This window comes from Anomaloglossus baeobatrachus, chromosome 7 (assembly GCF_048569485.1).
Source record: "Anomaloglossus baeobatrachus isolate aAnoBae1 chromosome 7, aAnoBae1.hap1, whole genome shotgun sequence".
In the NCBI taxonomy this organism is placed as follows: domain Eukaryota; kingdom Metazoa; phylum Chordata; class Amphibia; order Anura; family Aromobatidae; genus Anomaloglossus; species Anomaloglossus baeobatrachus.
The window spans coordinates 15,755,861-15,780,245 of record NC_134359.1 but is presented as its reverse complement, the minus strand read 5'-3'; the positions used below and the strand labels follow the sequence as shown (position 1 = coordinate 15,780,245).

Sequence of the window (24,385 nt, the reverse complement as noted above, 5' to 3'; positions counted from 1 at the left end):
CTGTTATGGGGGATCTGTGGGTGATGCTCTGTTATGGAGGATCTGTGGGTGATGCTCTGTTATGGAGGATCTGTGAGTGATGCTCTGTTATGGGGGATCTGTGGATAACGCTCTGTTATGGGGGATCTGTGGGTGACGCTCTGTTATGGGGGATCTGTGGGTGATGCTCTGTTATGGGGGATCTGTGGGTGATGCTCTGTTATGGGGGATCTGTGGGTGATGCTCTGTTATGGGGGATCTGTGGGTGATGCTCTGTTATGGGGGATCTGTGGGTGACGCGCTGTTATGGGGGATCTGTGGATGACACTCTGTTATGGGGGATCTGTGGGTGACGCGCTGTTATGGGGGATCTGTGGGTGATGCTCTGTTATGGGGGATCTGTGGGTGACGCTCTGTTATGGGGGATCTGTGGGTGACGCTCTGTTATGGGGGATCTGTGGGTGACCCTCTGTTATGGGGGATCTGTGGGTGATGCTCTGTTATGGGGGATCTGTGGGTGATGCTCTGTTATGGAGGATCTGTGGATGATGCTCTGTTATGGGGGATCTGTGGATGACGCTCTGTTATGGGGGATCTGTGGGTGATGCTCTGTTATGGGGGATCTGTGGATGACGCTCTGTTGTGGGGGATCTGTGGATGACGCTCTGTTGTGGGGGATCTGTGGGTGACGCTCTGTTATGGGGGATCTGTGGATGACGCTCTGTTATGGGGGATCTGTGGGTGATGCTCTGTTATGGGGGATCTGTGGGTGACGCTCTGTTATGGGGGATCTGTGGGTGATGCTCTGTTATGGGGGATCTGTGGGTGACGCTCTGTTATGGGGGATCTGTGGGTGATGCTCTGTTATGGGGGATCTGTGGATGACGCTCTGTTATGGGGGATCTGTGGGTGATGCTCTGTTATGGGGGATCTGTGGATGACGCGCTGTTATGGGGGATCTGTGGGTGACGCTCTGTTATGGGGGAATCTGTGGGTGATGCTCTGTTATGGGGGATCTGTGGATGACGCTCTGTTATGGGGGATCTGTGGATGACGCTCTGTTATGGGGGATCTGTGGGTGACGCTCTGTTATGGGGGATCTGTGGGTGATGCTCTGTTATGGGGGATCTGTGGGTGACGCGCTGTTATGGGGGCTCTCTACTATAGAGCTTGTTTTCCCCTAGTTTTCCAGCTTTATAACCCATTTCCGCCCTCAGAGCGATGAAGCCAAACTGAAACTACAATCCCCAAAATCCCCGCGCTGAGCATGCGCACTACACCTTGTTTATGTGCTCGAGCTGCGGTGTCGCTCTAAACTGCTGAAAAAAATAGACGTTTCCAATTGGTTGATGTAAGGCACCCTGTAATTCTATTGGAGGCGGAGAGTCCCGCCCCCGTCTCAGCTGACAGTGCAGTTAGGTTGCAGGGTGTGCTTGGAAGGAGGAGCGCCCACGTGTGTCTGGCGGCTGCAGGCCCGAGGGTCCCAGGGGTCTCCCGGCCGCGGCGCCTCTGCTCCCCGCACTCAGGAGCCTCACTGTAAGTCCCTCCGGCTTCGCTCCTCTCCTGGTTGCTCCGGAATAGACACCGGTTCCGCTATTACCGGAGACACGTGGGGGTGACAGGGTTAACTGCCCGGAGGGGTTACCTGAGGGGTGAGAGGTCCTGGACGCTCACATCACGTGATGTCCAGGCGAGGAGTGTCATGTGACTGAGCTTTGACACTTGTCCATGTGCAGACTCTGCTTGCTGTCTGTGAATAGAAGCATCAGTATAACGTCTGTAGGAAGGAAACCAGTGCAGGCCTCGGGCTCCTCACAGCTGAGGGTTCGGTGCACTTGTCTGATACAATGTAACAACCCCCAGCTGTGAGCAGTGGGAGGCTCAGCCCCTGGATGTGACAGCAGCTCGTGGCGTGTCTGTGGCTCGCAGTGCCTGTCACTCATGGCATCTGCATGGCTCGTGGCGTGTCTGTGGCTCGCAGTGCCTGTCACTCATGGCATCTGCATGGCTCGTGGCGTGTCTGTGGCTCGCAGTGCCTGTCACTCATGGCATCTGCATGGCTCGTAGCATCTGTGGCTCGCAGTGTCTGTCACTCATGGCATCTGCATGGCTCGCGGCGCGTCTGTGGCTCGCAGTGTCTGTCACTCATGGCATCTGCATGGCTCGTGGCGTGTCTGTGGCTCGCAGTGCCTGTCACTCATGGCATCTGCATGGCTCGTGGCGCGTCTGTGGCTTGCAGTGTCTGTCACTCATGGCATCTGCATGGCTCGTGGCGCGTCTGTGGCTCGCAGTGTCTGTCACTCATGGCATCTGCATGGCTCGTGGCGCGTCTGTGGCTCGCAGTGTCTGTCACTCATGGCATCTGCATGGCTCGTGGCGTGTCTGTGGCTCGCAGTGCCTGTCACTCATGGCATCTGCATGGCTCGTGGCGTGTCTGTGGCTCGCAGTGCCTGTCACTCATAGCATCTGCATCGCTCGTGGCGTGTCTGTGGCTCGCAGTATCTGTCACTCATGGCATCTGCATGGCTCGTGGTGTGTCTGTGGCTTGCGGTGTCTCGGCAGGTCGTGAGTCAACAGCTCATGTCGTGCCTCGGTGGGTCGTGGTATCTGCACCTTGTGGCGTGTCTGCGGCTTAGTGTCCTGGCGGTTCGTGCCATCTGCGTGTCTCGCCGTGTCTGAGCGACATTTAGCATCTCTGTGGCTCACACTGTCTCGGCAGGTCGTAGCATCTGCACTGCTTGTGGCGTCTCTAGCTCGCTGTCTCGATGGGTCGTGTCATGTCTGTGGCTTGCACTATCTTGGCAGGTCGTGGCATCTCTGTGGCTCACAGTGTTTCTGTGGCTTGTGGCATGTCTGTAGCTCGCTGTGTCTGTGGCTTACAGTGTCTCCGCAGGGTTGAGCTTTCGTTGACTGATTTGTTCCCCGGCTGTTCCTTCCACAGCTGAGGTTCTGTTCCTCTGTGTCAGTGTGCGGGCGGCAGCGTTCGTCTCTCTTATGTCTGCTGCTCATATCCTGTGTCGTTAGCAGCAGCTGCCACCCTGTGTCCCGGAGATCGGAGGGCGATGGAAGGAGCGGGCGCCGGTGATGGAGGAGGGTCCGGGTCGCCCAGTCCAGAGCCCGAGGAGGGGGCCGCAGCCGCTGTGGACTTTCATGATGACGAAGAGATTATTGAGGTCCTGGAGCTGAATGATGGCGATCCAGACCCAGGTAGGTGGTCAGGGGGCCCCTGTGTATTGGTGTGGGAGACCCCTCTACAGACAGCGGCTATGGTGGCCGCAGGCAGCCGTGCACAGAAGGATTGGCTGATTTTTTTTTTTTTTTTTTACTTGCTCCACTGATCTCTGGTGTATGAAGATGCTGAACTGAGCTGAGCCGGCTGCACACGGGGCAGGTGCCAGCTGTGTCCTACCGCCAGCGCCAAAGCTGAGCTGGCTGCACACGGGGCAGGTGCCAGCTGTGTCCTATCACCAGCGCCTGAGCTCAGCCGGGTGCAGACGGGGCAGGTGCCAGCTGTGTCCTACCGCCTGAGCTGAGCCGGCTGCACACGGGGCAGGTGCCAGCTGTGTCCTACCGCCTGAGCTGAGCCGGCTGCACACGGGGCAGGTGCCAGCTGTGTCCTACCGCCTGAGCTGAGCCGGCTGCACACGGGGCAGGTGCCAGCTGTGTCCTACCGCCTGAGCTGAGCCGGCTGCACACGGGGCAGGTGCCAGCTGTGTCCTACCTCCAGCGCCTGAGCTGAGCCGGCTGCACACGGGGCAGGTGCCAGCTGTGTCCTACCGCCTGAGCTGAGCTCGCTGCACACGGGGCAGGTGCCAGCTGTGTCCTACCTCCAGCGCCTGAGCTGAGCCGGCTGCACACGGGGCAGGTGCCAGCTGTGTCCTACCTCCAGCGCCTGAGCTGAGCCGGCTGCACACGGGGCAGGTGCCAGCTGTGTCCTACCGCCTGAGCTGAGCTCGCTGCACACGGGGCAGGTGCCAGCTGTGTCCTACCACCAGCGCCTGAGCTGAGCCGGCTGCACACGGGGCAGGTGCCAGCTGTGTCCTACCACCAGCGCCTGAGCTGAGCCGGCTGCACACGGGGCAGGTGCCAGCTGTCTCCTACAGCCAGCACCGGCCTCTGATGGGAGACGAAAATAAAAAAAAAAAAAATCTTTTATAAATCACATAAATAATGGGGAAAAAATAGAAGTTTGGTCTCTGATTTGCTGTTGGTGAATGACAACGTTCCTGTAAATTCCTGTAAATAAGTCCTGATCCGGAAAGTGCCAGAACCTGCCCCGGAGGCTCAAAGCGTTCTGAGAAGTGACCGTCGGAGCCAATAATTCACCACATGCACAAAATCACTATCAAATATCAGTTCCCTTTGGACAGAAGCATTTTGGCCGCTGAGGGGTTAAGCAGGTTTTAGTCTGGGTGTATGGCGGTGACAGAATTGGGCAGTGGGGACCCTCTCCATGGTGATCCCCGGGGCCAAATGCACAGACTTCTTCCTTTCCGCTCCGCAGACGACCTGGCTAGTGACATGGAAGACGTGGACTTTGCCGATGAACCCGAAGATGGAGAAATGGGGGATGAGGAGTGGGAGACGGAGGATGAGGGTGTGGAGGAAGGGACCGAACCTCACGACGACAGCGAGCTGACCTACTCCAAGCACACAGGTATCCTTTATAATGTAACCTTCCTTTTCAACATCTCCGCTTGCTGTCAGTGAGTGCAAACATTTGCATCTAGATGATTTTGTTGACTGAAAACTTGCTACAAACTGCATCCAGTAGTGATATTTGTTACAGTGTGTCGGGGCCCCAGGATTCGGCTGCTCTCGGCTGACGCTGACGTGTCGGTTTTTATGTCTCTGCTCCTTTTGCAGCTTCTGTATTCTGCGTCAGTCTGGACCCCAAGGAAAACAACCTGGCAGTGACCGGAGGAGAGGACGACAAGGCGTGCGTCTGGAGGATCAGTGACGGGGAGACGCTGTTTGAGTGCGCGGGTGAGTGAGACGCATAATGTCACGTATTCCCATAGAGCAGGACGATAACCAAACATCTCTGCATAATCCCAGCGAGACCCGGTCAGTGAACCGCGAACATTAATAACTCCGATCTTCCAGAAGCTTCATAGTCGTCTGTAACATTGCAGCAGCCATTACTGTATCCTGATCTGTCAGCATCAACTATTCCCAGGACACAAGGACTCCGTCACCTGCGCAGCGTTCAGTCACGACTCCAGCATGGTGGCAACGGGAGACATGAGCGGCCTCATCAAGGTGTGGAAGGTGGAGGACACGCAGGAAATATGGTCGTTTGAAGTGGCCGACCTCGAGGTAAGAGGCTGTATTATAGTAGTTATATTCCTGTACATAGGGGCAGTATTATAGTAGTTATATTCTTGTACATAGGAGCAGTATTATAGTAGTTATATTCTTGTACATAGGAGGCAGTATTATAGTAGTTATATTCTTGTACATAGGAGGCAGTATTATAGTAGTTATATTCTTATACATAGGAGCAGTATTATAGTAGTTATATTCTTGTACATAGGGAGCAGTATTATAGTAGTTATATTCTTGTACATAGGAGCAGTATTATAGTAGTTATATTCTTGTACATAGGAGGCAGTATTATAGTAGTTATATTCTTATACATAGGAGCAGTATTATAGTAGTTATATTCTTGTACATAGGGGGCAGTATTATAGTAGTTAAATTCTTGTACATAGGAGCAGTATTATAGTAGTTATATTCCTGTACATAGGAGGCAGTATTATAGTAGTTATATTCTTATACATAGGGGCAGTATTATAGTAGTTATATTCTTGTACATAGGGGGCAGTATTATAGTAGTTATATTCTTGTACATAGGGGCAGTATTATAGTAGTTATATTCTTGTACATAGGAGCAGTATTATAGTAGTTATATACTTGTACATAGGGGCAGTATTATAGTACTTATATTCTTGTACATAGGGAGCAGTATTATAGTAGTTATATTCTTGTACACAGGGGGCAGTATTATAGTAGTTATATTCTTGTACATAGGAGCAGTATTATAGTAGTTATATTCTTGTACATAGGGGGCAGTATTATAGTAGTTATATTCTTGTACATAGGGGGCAGTATTATAATAGTTATATTCTTGTACATAGGGGCAGTATTATAGTAGTTATATTCTTGTACATAGGGGCAGTATTATAGTAGTTATATTCTTGCACATAGGGGCAGTATTATAGCAGTCTTTCTCTTGCAGTGGTTGGAGTGGCATCCTTGTTCCCACGTGTTGCTTTGTGGTACAGCAGACGGTAATACCTGGATGTGGAAAATCCCCAGTGGAGAATGTAAAACTTTCCAAGGACCCAACTGCCCGGCCACCTGTGGACAGTTCCTTCCAGACGGTCAGTTTTCCTTGAGTTTTTGGTTTCTAATTAATTTCTTAATGTTTTATAGTAAATAATACAATGTTAGTTTTTTTTTTTCATTTCCAATAAAATATACCTTCTTTCTCTGTCCTTTTTTTTTAGTTTTACCTCCATATGTAAAATAATATTTTTTTTTTATTCTATTTGTAAAGGTAAGAAAGCCGTTGTTGGGTATGAAGACGGCAGTGTGCGGATTTGGGATCTGAAGCAGGGGAACATGCTGCACGTCCTGAAAGGTGAATCTGCGGCGCTCCTAGTGGTTGCTGTCTGAAGTGCAATGTTAAGGGGGAACTGTTGCAATATTTTCTTCTTCCATCGTCCAGCTTTGTGCATGGCGGTTTTGTTTTCGGTAGAGGAGCGCTGTAGTGACGCTGCAGCTGCTGCTGCTTTTATAGTTTCTGATCATTGCTTTTTCGCTTTTCTCCTTCCAGGCGCCGATGCCCACACAGGACCCCTGACGTGCGTCTCCTCTAATGCCGACGGCAGCCTCATTCTCAGCGGTTCTGTAGATTGCGACACAAAAATGGTGAACACGGCCACCGGGAAGGTGAGGACTTCCCCGAGTCGGCTGATTCTGATATTATGTTGTATTTAAAGGATCGTTCAATGCAAATTTTATTTAAATATTGGAAGAAGAAAAAAAAAGTCTCTGATCTCCATGTTTGCAGGTTGTCGGAGTTTTCCGGACAGAAAGTAACGTATCCAAAGCCTCAAAACGGGAGGAAGGGGAAGCGGAGACCAATTCGGTGGAGTCGGTGGGGTTCTGCAGCGCGTAAGTGACAGCCGACTCTGCTGTATCTTTTATTAACCCCTTCCTGACATACACAGTGTGTGGAGCCCGCGTCTGCCTATAACCGCTCTCGCCGATCACTGCTGTTTAACCATTTAACTGCCGGCTGTCAATCACTGAGAGCCGCATTTAAATGGCGTAAACATTGGTGCACTAAATTTATCCTCTTGCAATGGGATGTCATAGCAGCTGGGGGTCTGCCGGAAGACCACCATAGCGGTAGTTTTAGTCCCATGAAGTCCTGCGGCCGGCTGCATATTAGACCCGCGATATCACTACATACAGCAACACTATGGTGCTATAGCATTAGGAATCAGACCACCGCAGGCTTCCTCATGGGAATAGAAAGAAAAAAATAAAGAGAAACTTTTATTTAATTGAATTCATTTTTTTATTTTTTTGTTTAAGTTTCCCTTTTAAAAATTAGGAAACAATAAATAAATCTATTTGCTTTCATTCTGTCTGAAAAAGTCCTACCTCCCAAATTTCTAAAATATGATTAAATTGTACATTAAATGGCAAAATAAAACTAAAATTTTCCCGCAGAATGGACATTGTTTTGGCCGTTAAACCCCCCCCCCCAAAAAAAAATACAATGAATAATAATAAAAATGTTAAATACCTCAAAATGGTATTAATAAAAAAATATCCGCTCGGTTCACAGAAAAGTCCTTATACGGTCCCATCCACACAGTCCAGGGATGTTACATTTTACGATCTATATAATAATTTTGTTTTTAATAATAATTTCAGATTGTGTTTTTCTTAACCTCTAAAATATAGAAAAAAAAATTTGGACAAGTTTGATATCGCAGTAACTGTTCTGATTTGGAGAATTGTGTTGCTGCACGACTTGTATGACGTGCTGTAAAAAAAAAAATATTTTTTTTTAATTTTTTTTTTACTCTGATCTTGTTTTTTTTCCCCTTCTCCCCTGATTTCCAGTATGTAACACAGATAACTGAATGTCAGTAAAAATTACACCTCATCCTGCAGAAAACAAATTCTCCTCTGGCTGTCGAAGGATAGAAAAAAAAGTTATGGCTTTTTGAACAAAAAAAACGCAGAAAAAAAGAAACATTTCTTACGTTCTTTAATGGGTTGATGATACTCGGCCCCATTAGCGCCTTTTTAAAAAAGTTGTGCCCAATCCAATTTATGGGGGCGCGCCGCCTTATACAGAACGTTTTAAATAGTTTTTGTTATACTTTGTGTTTCCTATATATAACACCCCCATATTTCCAGTGCTCAGTGGTCTGATCCACAGAAAAGCTCTAAGTATTTTGGAACAGACCATTGTGAACAGATAATGGAGGAGTGTCCCAACTGATCTATCTTTTTGGTCTTTTTAAACTTTTGACTCACAGTTGGGAAGTCATTATTATTATGACTTTTGGTATCTATATATTTGTATAATTTTTTTATGTTGTTAGCAATAATATAAGAGATTATCATTTATTTTATTTATTTTATATACATAAAACAATATAAAATTAATATATATACACACACACATATAATATATATATATATATATATAATCAGTTAGGTCCAGAAATATTTGGACAGTGACACAAGTTTTGTTATTTTAGCTGTTTACAAAAACATGTTCAGAAATACAACTCTATATATAATATGGGCTGAAAGTGCACACTCCCAGCTGCAATATGAGAGTTTTCACATCCAAATCGGAGAAAGGGTTTAGGAATCATAGCTCTGTAATGCATAGCCTCCTCTTTTTCAAGGGACCAAAAGTAATTGGACAAGGGACTCTAAGGGCTGCAATTAACTCTGAAGGCGTCTCCCTCGTTAACCTGTAATCAATGAAGTAGTTAAAAGGTCTGGGGTTGATTACAGGTGTGTGGTTTTGCATTTGGAAGCTGTTGCTGTGACCAGACAACATGCGGTCTAAGGAACTCTCAATTGAGGTGAAGCAGAACATCCCGAGACTAAAAAAAAAGAAAAAATCCATCAGAGAGATAGCAGACATGCTTGGAGTAGCAAAATCAACAGTCGGGTACATTTTGAGAAAAAAGGAATTGACTGGTGAGCTTGGGAACTCAAAAAGGCCTGGGCGTCCACGGATGACAACAGTGGTGGATGATCGCCGCATACTTTGTTTGGTGAAGAAGAACCCGTTCACAACATCAACTGAAGTCCAGAACACTCTCAGTGAAGTAGGTGTATCTGTCTCTAAGTCACCAGTAAAGAGAAGATTCCATGAAAGTAAATACAAAGGGTTCACATCTAGATGCAAACCATTCATCAATTCCAAAAATAGACAGGCCAGAGTTACATTTGCTGAAAAACACCTCATGAAGCCAGCTCAGTTCTGGAAAAGTATTCTATGGACAGATGAGACCAAGATCAACCTGTACCAGAATGATGGGAAGAAAAAAGACTGGAGAAGAAAGGGAACGGCACATGATCCAAGGCACACCACATCCTCTGTAAAACATGGTGGAGGCAACGTGATGGCATGGGCATGCATGGCTTTCAATGGCACTGGGTCACTTGTGTTTATTGATGACATAACAGCAGACAAGAGTAGCCGGATGAATTCTGAAGTGTACCGGGATATACTTTCAGCCCAGATTCAGCCAAATGCCGCAAAGTTGATCGGACGGCGCTTCATAGTACAGATGGACAATGCCCCCAAGCATACAGCCAAAGCTACCCAGGAGTTCATGAGTGCAAAAAAGTGGAACATTCTGCAATGGCCAAGTCAATCACCAGATCTTAACCCAATTGAGCATGCATATCACTTGCTCAAATCCAGACTTAAGACGGAAAGACCCACAAACAAGCAAGACCTGAAGGCTGCGGCTGTAAAGGCCTGGCAAAGCATTAAGGAGGAGGAAACCCAGCGTTTGGTGATGTCCATGGGTTCCAGACTTAAGGCAGTGATTGCCTCCAAAGGATTCGCAACAAAATATTGAAAATAAAAATATTTTGTTTGGGTTTGGTTTATTTGTCCAATTACTTTTGACCTCCTAAAATGTGGAGTGTTTGTAAAGAAATGTGACAATTCCTACAATTTCTATCAGATATTTTTGTTCAAACCTTCAAATTAAACGTTACAATCTGCACTTGAATTCTGTTGTAGAGGTTTCATTTCAAATCCAATGTGGTGGCATGCAGAGCCCAACTCGCCAAAATTGTGTCACTGTCCAAAGATTTCTGGACCTAACTGTGTATGTAATATATATATATATATATCTCTATCTATATCTATCTCTATCCTGCTGTATTATTATATAATCTGTCTTATCCCATGATTCCTGCACCTGATGTGGCCCCTTCTTGTGCCGCCGCTGCGCTATGTATGGAGATATGATTATGCATTCCTCGTGTCGGTTTTGCAGTCTGCCTCTGGCCGCGGTCGGTTACCTGGATGGAACGCTGGCGATTTATGACGTTTCCACCCAGACTCTGCGACACAGATGTCAGCATGAAGTGAGTGGCGGCACTTTTCTTCATTTTCTCCAGCAGTCTCGGTTTTATATCACTATCATTATTCATTTGCGCTCTGTGGTAGAAGTTGTGGGATTTGTGTCCGTCTTTTAACAACATTTTATCTTGGATGTAAAATTTACTGTTGATGATTTTTATAATTTAGACCCATTTTTCTTCCACTTCTGCTGCATAAATAGGAGCGTCCACTAGAGGGAGCTCAGTGCATTCGCTGTGATCACTGAGGCCTGTCTGCTCCTGAGCTCCCCCCGGTGGTGACACCGAACATTACGTTTAATATTTGTGATGGGGATTTGGTGCTGTGTGTCAGGGTAGCTGATGCGTATGTGTTGTCAGCGCTTCCTCCAGTGACACATATTCAGACTCCTGCGTGGTGATACTGCTGCGTCCTAGTCTTTACATCAGCAGTGTTTGGGTGCAGGTTAATGATCCGAGGGTAACCTCCGTCCCTCTGTTCTCTAGTCCGGCATCGTCCAGCTCCTGTGGGAGGAGAATTCCCCGGTGGTCTACACCTGCAGCTTGGACGGGGCCGTCAGGCTGTGGGACTCCCGATCTGGAAAAATGATCAGCGAATACTGCGGCCACACCGCCGAGATCCTGGACTTTGCACTAAACAAGTGAGTGTTTATCCCGGACCCTACTGTCTGCATTCAGTTATTATATATAGTCCGGGGCGAATCCTGCACTCACCTATAGCGAAAAAGTAGAAATGCTGCAAAGAAATAAATAAAGAGGCTCGCTTTACAGCCTGCAGTAAAGAATTGATATAACCGCAGCTTTTTGGTGACATTGTGTCTTTACGTTCTTGTGTTTCAGAGACGCTTCCATTGTGGTCACCGCCTCCGGGGATCACAAGGCGAAAGTATTCTGTGTGCAGAGACCCGACCGCTAGAGGCGCGGGATCCTCACCCGTCCGCTCATTGTAACGCAGACGCCCCCTGCTGACCGGAGGCCGGAGCTGTTCTGTACACGTTTCTAGGTGTGGATGCTTTTTATACGTCACAGGGACATCCCCGTACGTGTGCGGAGAAGAACACGCGGGGGCCGCATGTATCAGTCTTTCACACTTTTTGGGGTGGGTGGGGGGTTTAGAGGGGTCTCGATAATGGTATGAAATCTTAAGAGAATCCACTACTGAGCAAAAGTGAGAGGCTCTGCCTCGCACTGCGGGGGGGGGGGGGGGGTCGCCACTCTGCCTCGCACTGCGGGGGGGGGGTCGCCGCTCTGCCTCGCACTGCGGGGGGGGGGGTCGCCGCTCTGCCTTGCACTGCGGGGGGGGGTCGCCGCTCTGCCTTGCACTGCGGGGGGGGGGGTCGCCGCTCTGCCTCGCACTGCGGGGGGGTGTGGCCGCTCTGCCTCGCACTGCGGGGGGGGTGTCGCCGCTCTGCCTCGCACTGCGGGGGGGGTGTCGCCGCTCTGCCTCGCACTGCGGGGGGGGGGGGTGGCGCCGCTCTGCCTCGCACTGCGGGGGGGGGGGGGGGTGGCGCCGCTCTGCCTCGCACTGCGGGGGGGGGGGGGGTGGCGCCGCTCTGCCTCGCACTGCGGGGGGGTGGCGCCGCTCTGCCTCGCACTGCGGGGGGGTGGCGCCGCTCTGCCTCGCACTGCGGGGGGGTGGCGCCGCTCTGCCTCGCACTGCGGGGGGGTGGGCCAACTCTGTCTCGCGGGGGGGGGGCACATTTATACATGAAATTCTGCCCTTCCCGAAAAGTGAAAAAAATATAATTATATATACATTATTCTAAAACAATATATATTTCTATGCAGACGGCCTCCGCCCTGGACTCGCGTCCGTCTCATTTCACTCTTTATTCTGATTTCCTACTTCTCCTTCCTGTAACTGGATTAATATGGAAAAAAAGTGGGGTTTTTTTTTTTTTTTGCTCCTACCCAAAGCGTGACCAGTGCGAGCGAGGCTGTATATTTTTATTTGTTTTTTACATGTAAGGGCTGTTCACATTGTTGCTTTTGCAGACGTAAAGCTTGGCGCAGAAAAAAAAACTAATGAAATAAACGATAATTATTCTTTATATGTATAATGTGTAAATCTATGCATCTCGCAAATACAAATCAGCAGGAACCGGGAGGTGGAAATGTGTTTTTTTTTTTTTTTTTTGTTTTTTTTATTGGTCTTTGCTTTAATATCAGACATTGCGTTTTCAGGAAGACAAATGCAAAAAGAAAAAAAAAAAAAAAAATGGCCATATAGTGCAAGTTGTGTTGTATACGGCGGCCACTTTACCGGCTGATACTTTTCTACTTGTGCCGCCCGCTGTGTCTATAGCAGAGAAGCCATACTATGATGGGGGCGGCTGCCGTCCCCGGGGTCGGGGTGACCCTCCCTCCACAATGGCGGCTTATTCTGCAGGAAGCTCAGGTCATAATCCGGACATTGCAGCAGGATCCACCCGCGACTCCACCGCCTTTTCTCCCCCCACTGACGCCCGTGACCGCGGCGCCCGATTATTTATATGACTCGTGTTATTGTGTGTGATGCTGTAGAATTAAAGAGACGACGCTTTCTTACACCAGACGCTCGTGTGTCGTTATTTTCAGCTTTTTTTGTGTTAATTCTTTGGATGATATCAGAGAAAATGTAACCAGGTGTAAAAGTAGGAAAATAAAAAAAAGCAAAAAAAATGAACACTAGATATTTATCCTAAATCTGGTTTTGACAATTTTAATAATTTGTGTTGCTGCAGTTTGTAAAAAATAAAAAAAAATATAAAATTAAAAATGCTTTTGTAGCAAAATTTTACATAAATCCATGCAAAAGCCACAAAAGCCGCCAAAGAGGGCGTGAATAAGTGTGAAGTGTCACGGTAAGGGTGGGGCGTGACCTCACTTGTCATGCTCCGCCCCCTGGACTATGTGTAGTACAGTGTGTCTGCTTCAAGATTGGCTGGTGGAATGGCAGTTGTGGTTCTTTGTGCCCATAACGTGAAGACCCCGCTCAGCAATGACCTGTTCCTCCTGTATCCCTCTCTGAGGAGGAGAAATAACCCTGATGAGAGTTGTAGTAGTGGCCATACTGAATGCTGCTCAATTACCGGAAGCAGAGTTTACAGTGGTCCTGGTGTCGGAGTGTGACAAGTCCTCAATTGGCCACTAGATGGCAGCGGTGTCCACAGACTCGTGTCTGAGCTGCAGCGTCGTGATCTCGGGTCTATAATATAGAGAGGTTACAGGCGGCCAAGCGCCGATGGGGGGGGACGAGACGCCAATGCTTCTACACGGACAGAGCGGCGTCTTCTCCACCACAGAAAATGCCCCCGTGTCCAGGACGAGGAGCCACACGTCACTGTTACTTCATATGTTCTGCTGATGCAAGCAATGCACTGACGAGGAACCGGCTGCGACCAGGAAGTCCAGCAACAGTGTATCTAATCTTGTGTGATACTGTCTGCTAAGCTGTGTATCTACTCCTATCCTGCGTGATACAGTCTGCTGAGCTGTGTATCTAATCATGTCCTGTGTGATACTGTCTGCTGAGCTGTATATCTAATCCTCTCCTGTGTGATACTGTCTGCTGAGCCGTGTATCTAATCCTCTCCTGTGTGATACTGTCTGCTGAGCCGTGTATCTAATCCTATCCTGTGATCCTGTCTGCTGAGTTGTGTATCTAATCCTATCCTGTGATCCTGACTGCTGAGCTGTGTATCTAATCCTCTCCTGTGTGATACTGTCTGCTGAGCCATGTATCTAATCCTATCCTGTGATCCTGTCTGCTGAGTTGTGTATCTAATCCTCTCCTGTGTGATACTGTCTGCTGAGCCGTGTATCTAATCCTATCCTGTGATCCTGTCTGCTGAGTTGTGTATCTAATCCTCTCCTGTGTGATACTGTCTGCTGAGCCGTGTATCTAATCCTATCCTGTGATACTGTCTGCTGAGCTGTGTATCTAATCCTCTCCTGTGTGATACTGTCTGCTGAGCCGTGTATCTAATCCTATCCTGTGTGATACTGTCTGCTGAGCCGTGTATCTACTATCCTGTGTGATACTGTCTGCTGAGCCGTGTATCTAATCCTATCCTGTGTGATACTGTCTGCTGAGCTGTATATCTAATCCTCTCCTGTGTGATACTGTCTGCTGAGCCGTGTATCTAATCCTATCCTGTGTGATGCTGAGCTGTGTATCTAATCCTATGCTGTGTGATACTGTCTGCTGAGCCGTGTATCTACTCCTATCCTGTGTGATACTGTCTGCTGAGCCGTGTATCTAATCCTATCCTGTGTGATCCTGACTGCTGAGCCGTGTATCTAATCCTATCCTGTGTGATCCTGACTGCTGAGCTGTATATCTAATCCTCTCCTGTGTGATACTGTCTGCTGAGCCGTGTATCTAATCCTATCCTGTGTGATACTGTCTGCTGAGCTGTGTATCTAATCCTATCCTGTGTGATACTGTCTGCTGAGCTGTGTATCTAATCCTATGCTGTGTGATACTGTCTGCTGAGCTGTGTATCTAATCCTCTCCTGTGTGATACTGTCTGCTGAGCCGTGTATCTAATCCTCTCCTGTGTGATACTGTCTAGAAGGAAAGTTTGGCTCAACATTATCTACCATGAAATGTTATTGAATATTGCACAAAAATTTACAGTATCACATATGATGGGATTAGATACAGCAGCTCAGCAAACAGTTTTGCACAGGGTAGGATTAGATACACAGGAGAGGATTATATACACAGCTCAACAGACAGTATCACACAGGGTAGGATTAGATACATTGCTCTGCCCACTATCACACAGGGTAGGATTAGATACACAGCTCAGCAGACAGTATCACACAGGAGAGGATTAGATACACAGCTCAGCAGACAGTATCACACAGGGGAGGATTAGATACTTGGCTCACAGACAGTATCACACAGAGCTGGCTGTGACTCTCGGATTTCCTCTTCTCCGTCCCTGGAGGTTGCGCTTCGTTCTTTCTCAGGGAGGAGCTCGGGGCGCAGACTCCGACCAGCCGGGATGGTGAGTGCACTATGGGGTCAGACGCGCAGCACCCCGGGATGGAGCAGAGCGGAGATGGTCAGTGAGCTGTGAGTATGCAGTAGTTACCTGCAGTCCTCCCACCATACAGGACGGCTCTGCTACATCTGCTGTATGCCCGGTCCTGTCCTCTGTTTCCTTCCTCCACTTTTGCAGCACTTTGCGTCTCTTTATCCCTTAGTCTTTGTTCACACCAGTGCGACTGAGGGTGAAAAATCCAGCCAAAACTTGTACATTAAAAATTGCTACCAAAAACTAAAGTGAAGGGAGACTTTTCCTGCTTTTTTTTTTTTTTTTTTTTTTTTTTTTTATTGGTTTCTCAAGAACCAAAACTTTTCAGCTGAAAAAATTGTGGCAGGAGAAAAAGCAGCAATTCCACTGGTATTTTTGGGTTTAGTTTTTACACTGTTCACCTTCCGGTAGAAACAAAGCTGCGCTCTGTATTCTGAGGGTCGGTAAAAAATAAATTAAAAAAAAAAAAAACATAGAATACAGCTAAAAAACAAAATGTTTTTAAGACTGGCGACTTTTTAAAAATAAAAAAAATTGAGCTGAACGAGAGGCTTATTTTTTTTTTTCTTTTCAGGTTGAGATGTACTTTTTTTTTGTACCATTTTGGTGCTCATACACTTTTTTTTTTTTCTTTTTTCTTTTTAGAGGTGACAACCAAAAAAAAAAATCACTTCTGTATTTCACTTTTCCCCCCTATACAGTGTTCTCTAGATATCATGTTCTGATTTGTAGGAATGCTTTTATTTTTTTTAAACTTTTTTTATGTTTCTTTTTTTCTTGTTTAAAGAAATCATATTTTCTTTTTAATTATTTTTTTTAAACTTATTTTTAGTTGGGTTTTTTTTTTTGTTTACAGAATTGGTATTTTCTTTTTAATTAATTTTAAACTTTTGTATTTTTTTTTTTTTTTTTTTTTGTCCCTATAGTTTTGTGCTCAAATACAATACTTCTGCCTGGGTATTAGGAGGATACGGAGCTTCGCCAGGAGGAGCCACAACAGAGAAACTCCTCATGTTATACTACAAAAGTGGCACATATTCAGACCGGAATGGACCCCGGACCCCGGCACGCACCTCTCAGTGAATTTTGAGCATCTATCTCCAGCGCACTCTTCATCAAGACTGACTGTGGCTTTGTATTTAGTCTTGATGAAGAGTGCGCTGCAGTTAGATGCTCAATATTCATTGAGAGGCGCGTGCCGTGGTCCGGGGTACATTCCTGTCTGAATTTGTGCCCCTTTGTAGTATAACATGATGAATTTCTCAGTTGTGGCTCCTCCTGGCGAAGCTCCCAACCACCGCTCAAAAAGTTGTCAGAGTTGGCCGGGTCTGGCGTAAAAAACACCGAAAGAGAATCTTTTGCAATTTGTTGCCCCAAACTTTAGTAAGTTTTAAGCAGTTTTCCGCCAGAATTGATGAATCCGGCGCCTTTGTGTTTATATCTTTTCACCATTTTAAAAATCTCCGCTTGTTGTCAGGGAATGGTAACATTCTTATTGGTAACACTAAGTAAATGGAAATAAAATACAATGTATCAGTTTAGAAAATCCTCTGTGAGCTCAGCAGTAATTTGGGCGCCCATCGTCTGCCGTGGAAGTTGGGAGTCTACTGAGGCCCCGTTGCCGCCATCTTGGTACACCTGCGCTGCTTGGGAAATCTTGAATTTCAATCTTTACTTATCAGCTCATCACTTTTTTTTTTTTGCAAAAGTGCTGCGTATCTGTAAGAAAATGTTATGAAACCATTAAAGGAAATTATGAGAGATGCTGTGGGTACAGGAGCTGTGTCCTCACCCTTCTCGGGGGTGGGGGGTGAGGGGGGGGGGGGGGGTTCTGGCAACAAAAATCTAATTCCAAAGATCTGATGACCCGTTCTTGTCTCATCAGTGCTCGGAGTTTATCACAGTTTTTGAGACTTTACAGAAACTTCATATATTTGTTAAAAAAAAAAAGGCATAAAAATATGGAATGTTTAGAATTGTACATCAGTGACCATAGAAGCATCCGGCTAAGGCTATGTGCACATTATGCATTTTTATCACGCTTTTTTTTTTTTTTTTTTTTTTTTTATTATACATGTTTTTGAGTGCATTTTTGTCACAAAACTGCAAGAAAATCCTGAATGAGAATCCTGACGTCTCGTGCACACGCTGAGTTTTCTCCTTGCAGATTTGGTGCAGAGAATAATCTGCAGCGTGTCTATTCTTTCAGTGTTTTTGCAGCATTTTTTTCACCCGTAAAGAGCGAAAAACACTGAAGCATCAAACTGTGAAAAGCAAAACTTTTGTCCGGGACCGTAGTGTTTGTAGCTGATGGGTGGAGCGACCTTGAAGGCTCCGGGATCTGGGGGAGGACACAGGCTTTGCACCTCCTATAGTTGCGCCCCTGGGGATTTTAAGCCTTTATCGCATAAGTAGCAATTCCCCAATATGTATCTGTAACTCACATCTGATGATCTGTAAAGCAGCGAAGTGATAAAGTCCAGGGCACTCGCAGGTGACAGTCGTAAATCTTCAGATGGTGGCGCTGTCCTGGCCCCTGTCACATCCACCCATGGGAGCTGCTGGCAGGACGTCGTGTGCATCGCATATCTACCATGAAGGTATCTTACACGTCTGAGCTGGGTACGTGCTTGGGATTTCTTAGGATTTTCTGCTCCAACCAAACAATTGGCAATTCTGCAGAATACGAGCTGCCACTTCCCTCCAGTCTGCAGAGCTGCACTCCCCGGCTCTGCCATCTGCAGCTCTGTACGATTACAGCGATACCAAACTTCTATAGGTAAAAAATTACTCATTTTGTGATACTAAAAAGTTCTGTAATTTGTAAGAACATAGATTTAGTCCATGTCAACATTTTCTGTAACTTTTGTGGTTTTTTGCTGTAGTTTATTGTATCATTTTGGGACGCACACAATGTTTTTATTGCTTTATATTGTATTTATTGGGGGAACTGCTATGACCGGAAAGTAGCAAACCTTCACTTTCTTTTTTTTTTTTTCTATGGCGTTTACCGTATGGGTTAAATAATTTTATATTTCAATTGATTGAACTTGTACAGATGCGGATACCAAATTTTATTTTTTAATTCTTCGATTTTTGAATAGGGGGTGAGTGATTCCTCACTTGTGGTTTTCAAGTTGCAATCATTTCATCACGTGGTTTTTTTTTAATAATTAGCCTCGGATTAAGCCCTGTCCCTTTAGCAGAACCCCAGCCCCAAAGCCTCGGATTAAGCCCTGTCCCTTTAGCAGAACCCCAGCCCCAAAGCCTCGGATTAAGCCCTGTCCCTTTAGCAGAACCCCAGCCCCATAGCAGCCCATTGACGGTACAAATTAGTATCCTGGGGTGTAGCGACGGGGGTCCGACTGAAAACCCCCATCATATCGCTCCACTTTTATTCTGCATTTGCCTATTTACCAGCAGAGACCATAACTAGCGGTCAGTGGCACCGGCCCGTATGGAGCGGGTTCAGGATACATCCGCCAGCGGAGCATGAAGGTGTTACAGTCTATTTATAATGAAAATTTCCGGAACTTTGAGTTTCAGTTCCTCATCATAACCTCTGCTTGCTGTCAATGTGTGTAAACCTTGTTGCTTGCATCGAGGGTTTTTAAAAAAAAAAAAAAAAAATTTTAATACAGTACTTATCGCAGCAGGAGGTTTGCTACATTGTAATTTTAAGATTCTCCAGACTAAAGCAATTTATAGATACAATGTAGCAAGCTAACAGCTCAGGAGGGAGACTTGTTTTAGCTTAGATTAACAGCAGATATTGAATCTGTGAACCTGTTACAATTTGTAGCCATTTTCAATATCTCTAATCACTGACAGTGAATGGAAACATTTCTGTGCAATCCACAGAACAAAGTCCCATCCTGATCTAAGATGATTGTTCGACTACGGGTTTGTTACCATTGTATCAAATCTGGAGAAATCTGCAGCACAAATCTGTCTCCTGCCCTGACAGATTGATCAATCCTCTACTGATACATTGTAACAATCTACAGTGGGTGCAGAAAATCTTCAGACCCCTTGAAATTTTTCACTCTGTTTCATTGCAGCCATTTGGTACATTTTTTCCTCATTAATATACACTCTGCTCCCCATCCCCTATCTTCCCATCCCCCATCTTGACAGAAAAAAAAACATATGTAGAAATTTTTGCAAATATATTACACAAGAAAAACTGAAATATCCCATGGTCATAAGTATTCAGCCCCTTTTCTCAGTATTGAGTAGAGGCACCTTCCCTTTTGAGCTAGTAAAGCCATGAGTCTTCTTGGGATCCTGGATTTGGGGATCCTCGGCCATTCTTCCTTGCAGATTCTCTCCTGTTCCGTCAGGTTGGATGGTGAACGTTGGTGAACACCGTTTTCAGGTCTCTCCAGAGATGCTCAATTGGGTTTAGGTCAGGGCTCTGGCTGGGCCGGTTAAGAATGGTCACAGAGTTGTTCTAAAGCTGCTCCTTTGTTATTTTAGCTGTCTGCTTAGGGTCATTGTCATGTTAGAAGGTGAAACTGCGGCCAAGTCTGAGGTCCAGCGCATCTGGAAGAGGTTTTCTTCCAGGATATCTCTGTACTTGCCCGCATTCATCTTTCCTTCAATTGCAACCAGTCGTCCTGTCCCTGCCTCCATAGCATGATGCTGCCACCACCATGCTTCACTGTGGGGGTTGTATTGGGCAGGGGATGAGCAGTGCCTGGTTTTTCTCCACACATACCGCTTAGAATTATCACCATGAAGTTCTATCTTGGTCTCATCAGACCAGAGAATCTTATTTCCCAAAGTCTGGGAGTCCTTCGTGTGGTTTTTGCAAACTCTATGCGGCTTTCATATGTCTTGCACTGAGGAGAGGCTTCCGTTGGGCCACTCTGCCATAAAGGCCCGACTGGTGGAGGCTGCAGTGATAGGTGACTTTGTGGAACGTTCTCCCATCTCCCTCCTGCATCCCTGGAGCTCAGTGATCTTGAGGTTCTTCTTTACCCCTCTCACCAAGGCTCTTCTCCTTACGATTGCTCAGTTTGGCTGGACGGCCGGGTCTAGGGAGAGTTCTGCTGGTCCCAAACATATTCCATTTAAGATTTATGGAGGCCACTGTCCTCTTAGGAACCTTTGAGTACTGCAGAAATTCTTTTGTAACCTTGGCCAGATCTTGCCACAATTCTGTCTCTGAGCTCCTTGGGCAGTTCCTTTGACCTCATGACTCTCCTTTGGTGTGACATGCAGTGTGAGCTGTGAGGTCTTATATACACAGGTGTGCGCCTTTCCAGATCTAGTCCTATCAGTTTAATTACACACAGCTGGACTCCAATGAAGGAGCAGAACCATCTCAAGGAGGATCACAAGGAAATGGACAGCATGGGACTTACATATGAGTGTCTGAGCAAAGGGGCTGAATACTTATCTCCATGTGATATTTTAGTTTTTCTTGTTTAATAAATTTGCAAAAATGTCTACATTTCTGGGGGGGGGTTTCTGTCAAGATGGGGGATGGGTGCAGAGTGTATATTAATGAGAAAAAAATGAACTTTTTTGAATTTACCAAATGGCTGCAATGAAACAAAGAGTGAAAGATTTAAAGGGGTCTGAATACTTTCTGTACCATATCTATCCCTCTATCTATCTATCCCTCTATCTATCCCTCTATCTATCTATCCCTCTATCTATCTATCCCTCTATCTATCCCTCTATCTATCTATCCCTCTATCTATCTATCCCTCTATCTATCTTATCTATCTATCTATCTATCTATCTATCCCTCTATCCATCTATCCCTCTATCTATCTATTCCTCTATCTATCTATCCCTCTATCTATCCCTCTATCTATCTATCTATCTATCTATCCCTCTATCTATCTATCCCTCTATCTATCTTATCTATCTATCCCTCTATCTATCTATCTATCCCTCTATCTATCTATCTATCTATCTATCCCTCTATCTATCTATCTATCCCTCTATCTATCTATCTATCTATCCCTCTATCTATCCATCTATACCTCTATCTATCCCTCTATCTATCCCTCTATCCATCTATCCCTCTATCCATCTATCCCTCTATCCATCTATCCCTCTATCTATCTACCTATCCCTCTATCTATCTCTATCTATCTATCTATCTATCCCTCTATCTATCTTATCTATCTATCTATCCCTCTATCTATCCCTCTATCTATCCCTCTATCTATCTATCCCTCTATCTATCTATCCCTCTATCTATCTATCCCTCTATCTATCTATCCCTCTATCTATCCCTCTATCTATCCCTCTATCTATCTATCCCTCTATCTATCCCTCTATCTATCCCTCTATCTATCTATCTATCTATCTATCTATCAATCCCTCTATCTATCTATCCCTCTATCTATCTTATCTATCTATCCCTCTATCTATCCCTCTATCTATCTTATCTATCTATCTATCTATCCCTCTATCTATCTTATCTATCTATCCCTCTATCTATCCCTCTATCTATCTATCCCTCTATCTATCTATCCCTCTATCTATCTATCCCTCTATCTATCTATCTATCCCTCTATCTATCTATCCCTCTATCTATCCCTCTATCTACCTATCCCTCTATCTATCTATCTATCTATCTACCTATCCCTCTATCTATCTATCTATCTATCTATCCCTCTATCTATCTATCTATCTATCCCTCTATCTATCCCTCTATCTATCTATCTATCTATCTATCCCTCTATCTATCCCTCTATCTATCCCTCTATCTATCTATCCCTCTATCTATCTATCCCTCTATCTATCCATCTATCCCTCTATCTATCCCTCTATCTATCTATCCCTCTATCTATCCCTCTATCTACCTATCCCTCTATCTATCTATCTATCCCTCTATCTATCTGTCCCTCTATCTATCTATCCCTCTATCTATCCCTCTATCTATCTATCCCTCTATCTATCTATCCCTCTATCTATCTATCCCTCTATCTATCTTATCTATCTATCTATCTATCTATCTATCCCTCTATCTATCTTATCTATCTATCCCTCTATCTATCCCTCTATCTATCCCTCTATCTATCTATCTATCTATCCCTCTATCTATCTATTCCTCTATCTATCTATCCCTCTATCTATCCCTCTATCTATCTATCTATCTATCTATCTATCCCTCTATCTATCCCTCTATCTATCTATCCCTCTATCTATCCCTCTATCTATCTATCCCTCTATCTATCTATCCCTCTATCTATCTATCTATCTATCTATCTATCCCTCTATCTATCTTATCTATCTATCCCTCTATCTATCCCTCTATCTATCCCTCTATCTATCTATCTATCTATCTATCCCTCTATCTATCTATCCCTCTATCTATCTATCTATCCCTCTATCTATCCCTCTATCTATCTTATCTATCTATCCCTCTATCTATCTTATCTATCTATCCCTCTATCTATCTTATCTGTCTATCCCTCTATCTATCTATCCCTCTATCCATCTATCCCTCTATCTATCTATTCCTCTATCTATCTATCCCTCTATCTATCCCTCTATCTATCCCTCTATCTATCTATCTATCTATCCCTCTATCTATCTATCCCTCTATCTATCTTATCTATCCCTCTATCTATCTATCTATCCCTTTATCTATCCCTCTATCTATCTTATCTATCTATCCCTCTATCTATCTATCCCTCTATCTATCCCTCTATCTATCTATTCCTCTATCTATCCCTCTATCTACCTATCCCTCTATCTATCTATCTATCCCTCTATCTATCTATCTATCTATCTATCTATCCCTCTATCTATCCCTCTATCTATCTATCCCTCTATCTATCCCTCTATCTATCTATCTTATCTATCTATCTATCTATCCCTCTATCCCTCTATCCATCTATCCCTCTATCTATATATCTATCTATCCATCTATCTATCTATCTATCCCTCTATCTATCTATTCCTCTATCTATCTATCTATCCCTCTATCTATCCCTCTATCTATCTATCTATCCCTCTATCTATCTGTCCCTCTATCTATCTATCCCTCTATCTATCCCTCTATCTATCTATCCCTCTATCTATCTTATCTATCTATCTATCTATCTATCCCTCTATCTATCTTATCTATCTATCCCTCTATCTATCCATCTATCTATCCCTCTATCTATCTATCCCTCTATCTATCTATTCCTCTATCTATCTATCCCTCTATCTATCCCTCTATCCCTCTATCTATCTATCCCTCTATCTATCCATCTATCTATCTATCTATCTATCTAGCTATCCCTCTATCTATCTATCCCTCTATCTATCTATCTATCTATCTATCTATCTATCTATCTATCTATCTATCTATCCCTCTATCTATCTATCCCTCTATCTATCTATCTATCTATCCCTCTATCTATCTATCCCTCTATCTATCCCTCTATCTATCCCTCTATCTATCTATCCCTCTATCTATCCCTCTATCTATCTATTCCTCTATCTATCTATCCCTCTATCTATCCCTCTATCTATCTATCTATCCCTCTATCTATCTTATCTATCTATCCCTCTATCTATCCCTCTATCTATCTTATCTATCTATCTATCTATCCCTCTATCTATCTTATCTATCTATCTATCCCTCTATCCCTCTATCTATCTATCCCTCTATCTATCTATCTATCCCTCTATCCATCTATCCCTCTATCCATCTATCCCTCTATCCATCTATCCCTCTATCCATCTATCCCTCTATCCATCTATCCCTCTAT

General features: G+C 45.2%; 2 protein-coding genes across 3 annotated transcripts in view; both read left to right on the top strand.

Moving 5' to 3' along the window:
• Positions 1 to 1,378: 1,378 nt before the first annotated feature.
• On the top strand, positions 1,379 to 11,748 carry AAMP (angio associated migratory cell protein). Of its 2 annotated transcripts, none has more exons than XM_075318772.1 (12): positions 1,379 to 1,515; positions 3,004 to 3,186; positions 4,484 to 4,636; positions 4,846 to 4,965; positions 5,159 to 5,298; positions 6,221 to 6,365; positions 6,542 to 6,625; positions 6,821 to 6,936; positions 7,058 to 7,161; positions 10,545 to 10,635; positions 11,116 to 11,270; positions 11,470 to 11,748. In XM_075318772.1, the coding sequence occupies exons 2-12, from the start codon at positions 3,042 to 3,044 to the stop codon at positions 11,543 to 11,545; spliced, it is 1,329 nt and encodes a 442-aa protein (XP_075174887.1). In that variant the 5' UTR covers positions 1,379 to 1,515; positions 3,004 to 3,041; the 3' UTR covers positions 11,546 to 11,748. The 2 variants fall into 2 exon arrangements, with proteins under 2 accessions (XP_075174887.1, XP_075174886.1); XM_075318771.1 differs by having other exon boundaries at positions 1,380 to 1,515; positions 3,007 to 3,186.
• Positions 11,749 to 15,599: 3,851 nt separating this feature from the next.
• Positions 15,600 to 24,385, top strand: part of GPBAR1 (G protein-coupled bile acid receptor 1) — a 24,790-nt gene continuing 16,004 nt past the window's right edge. The window contains exon 1 of the mRNA XM_075318770.1: positions 15,600 to 15,694. The gene's annotated coding sequence lies outside the window, so the exon portion shown is untranslated. The remainder of the gene's footprint in view (positions 15,695 to 24,385) is intronic.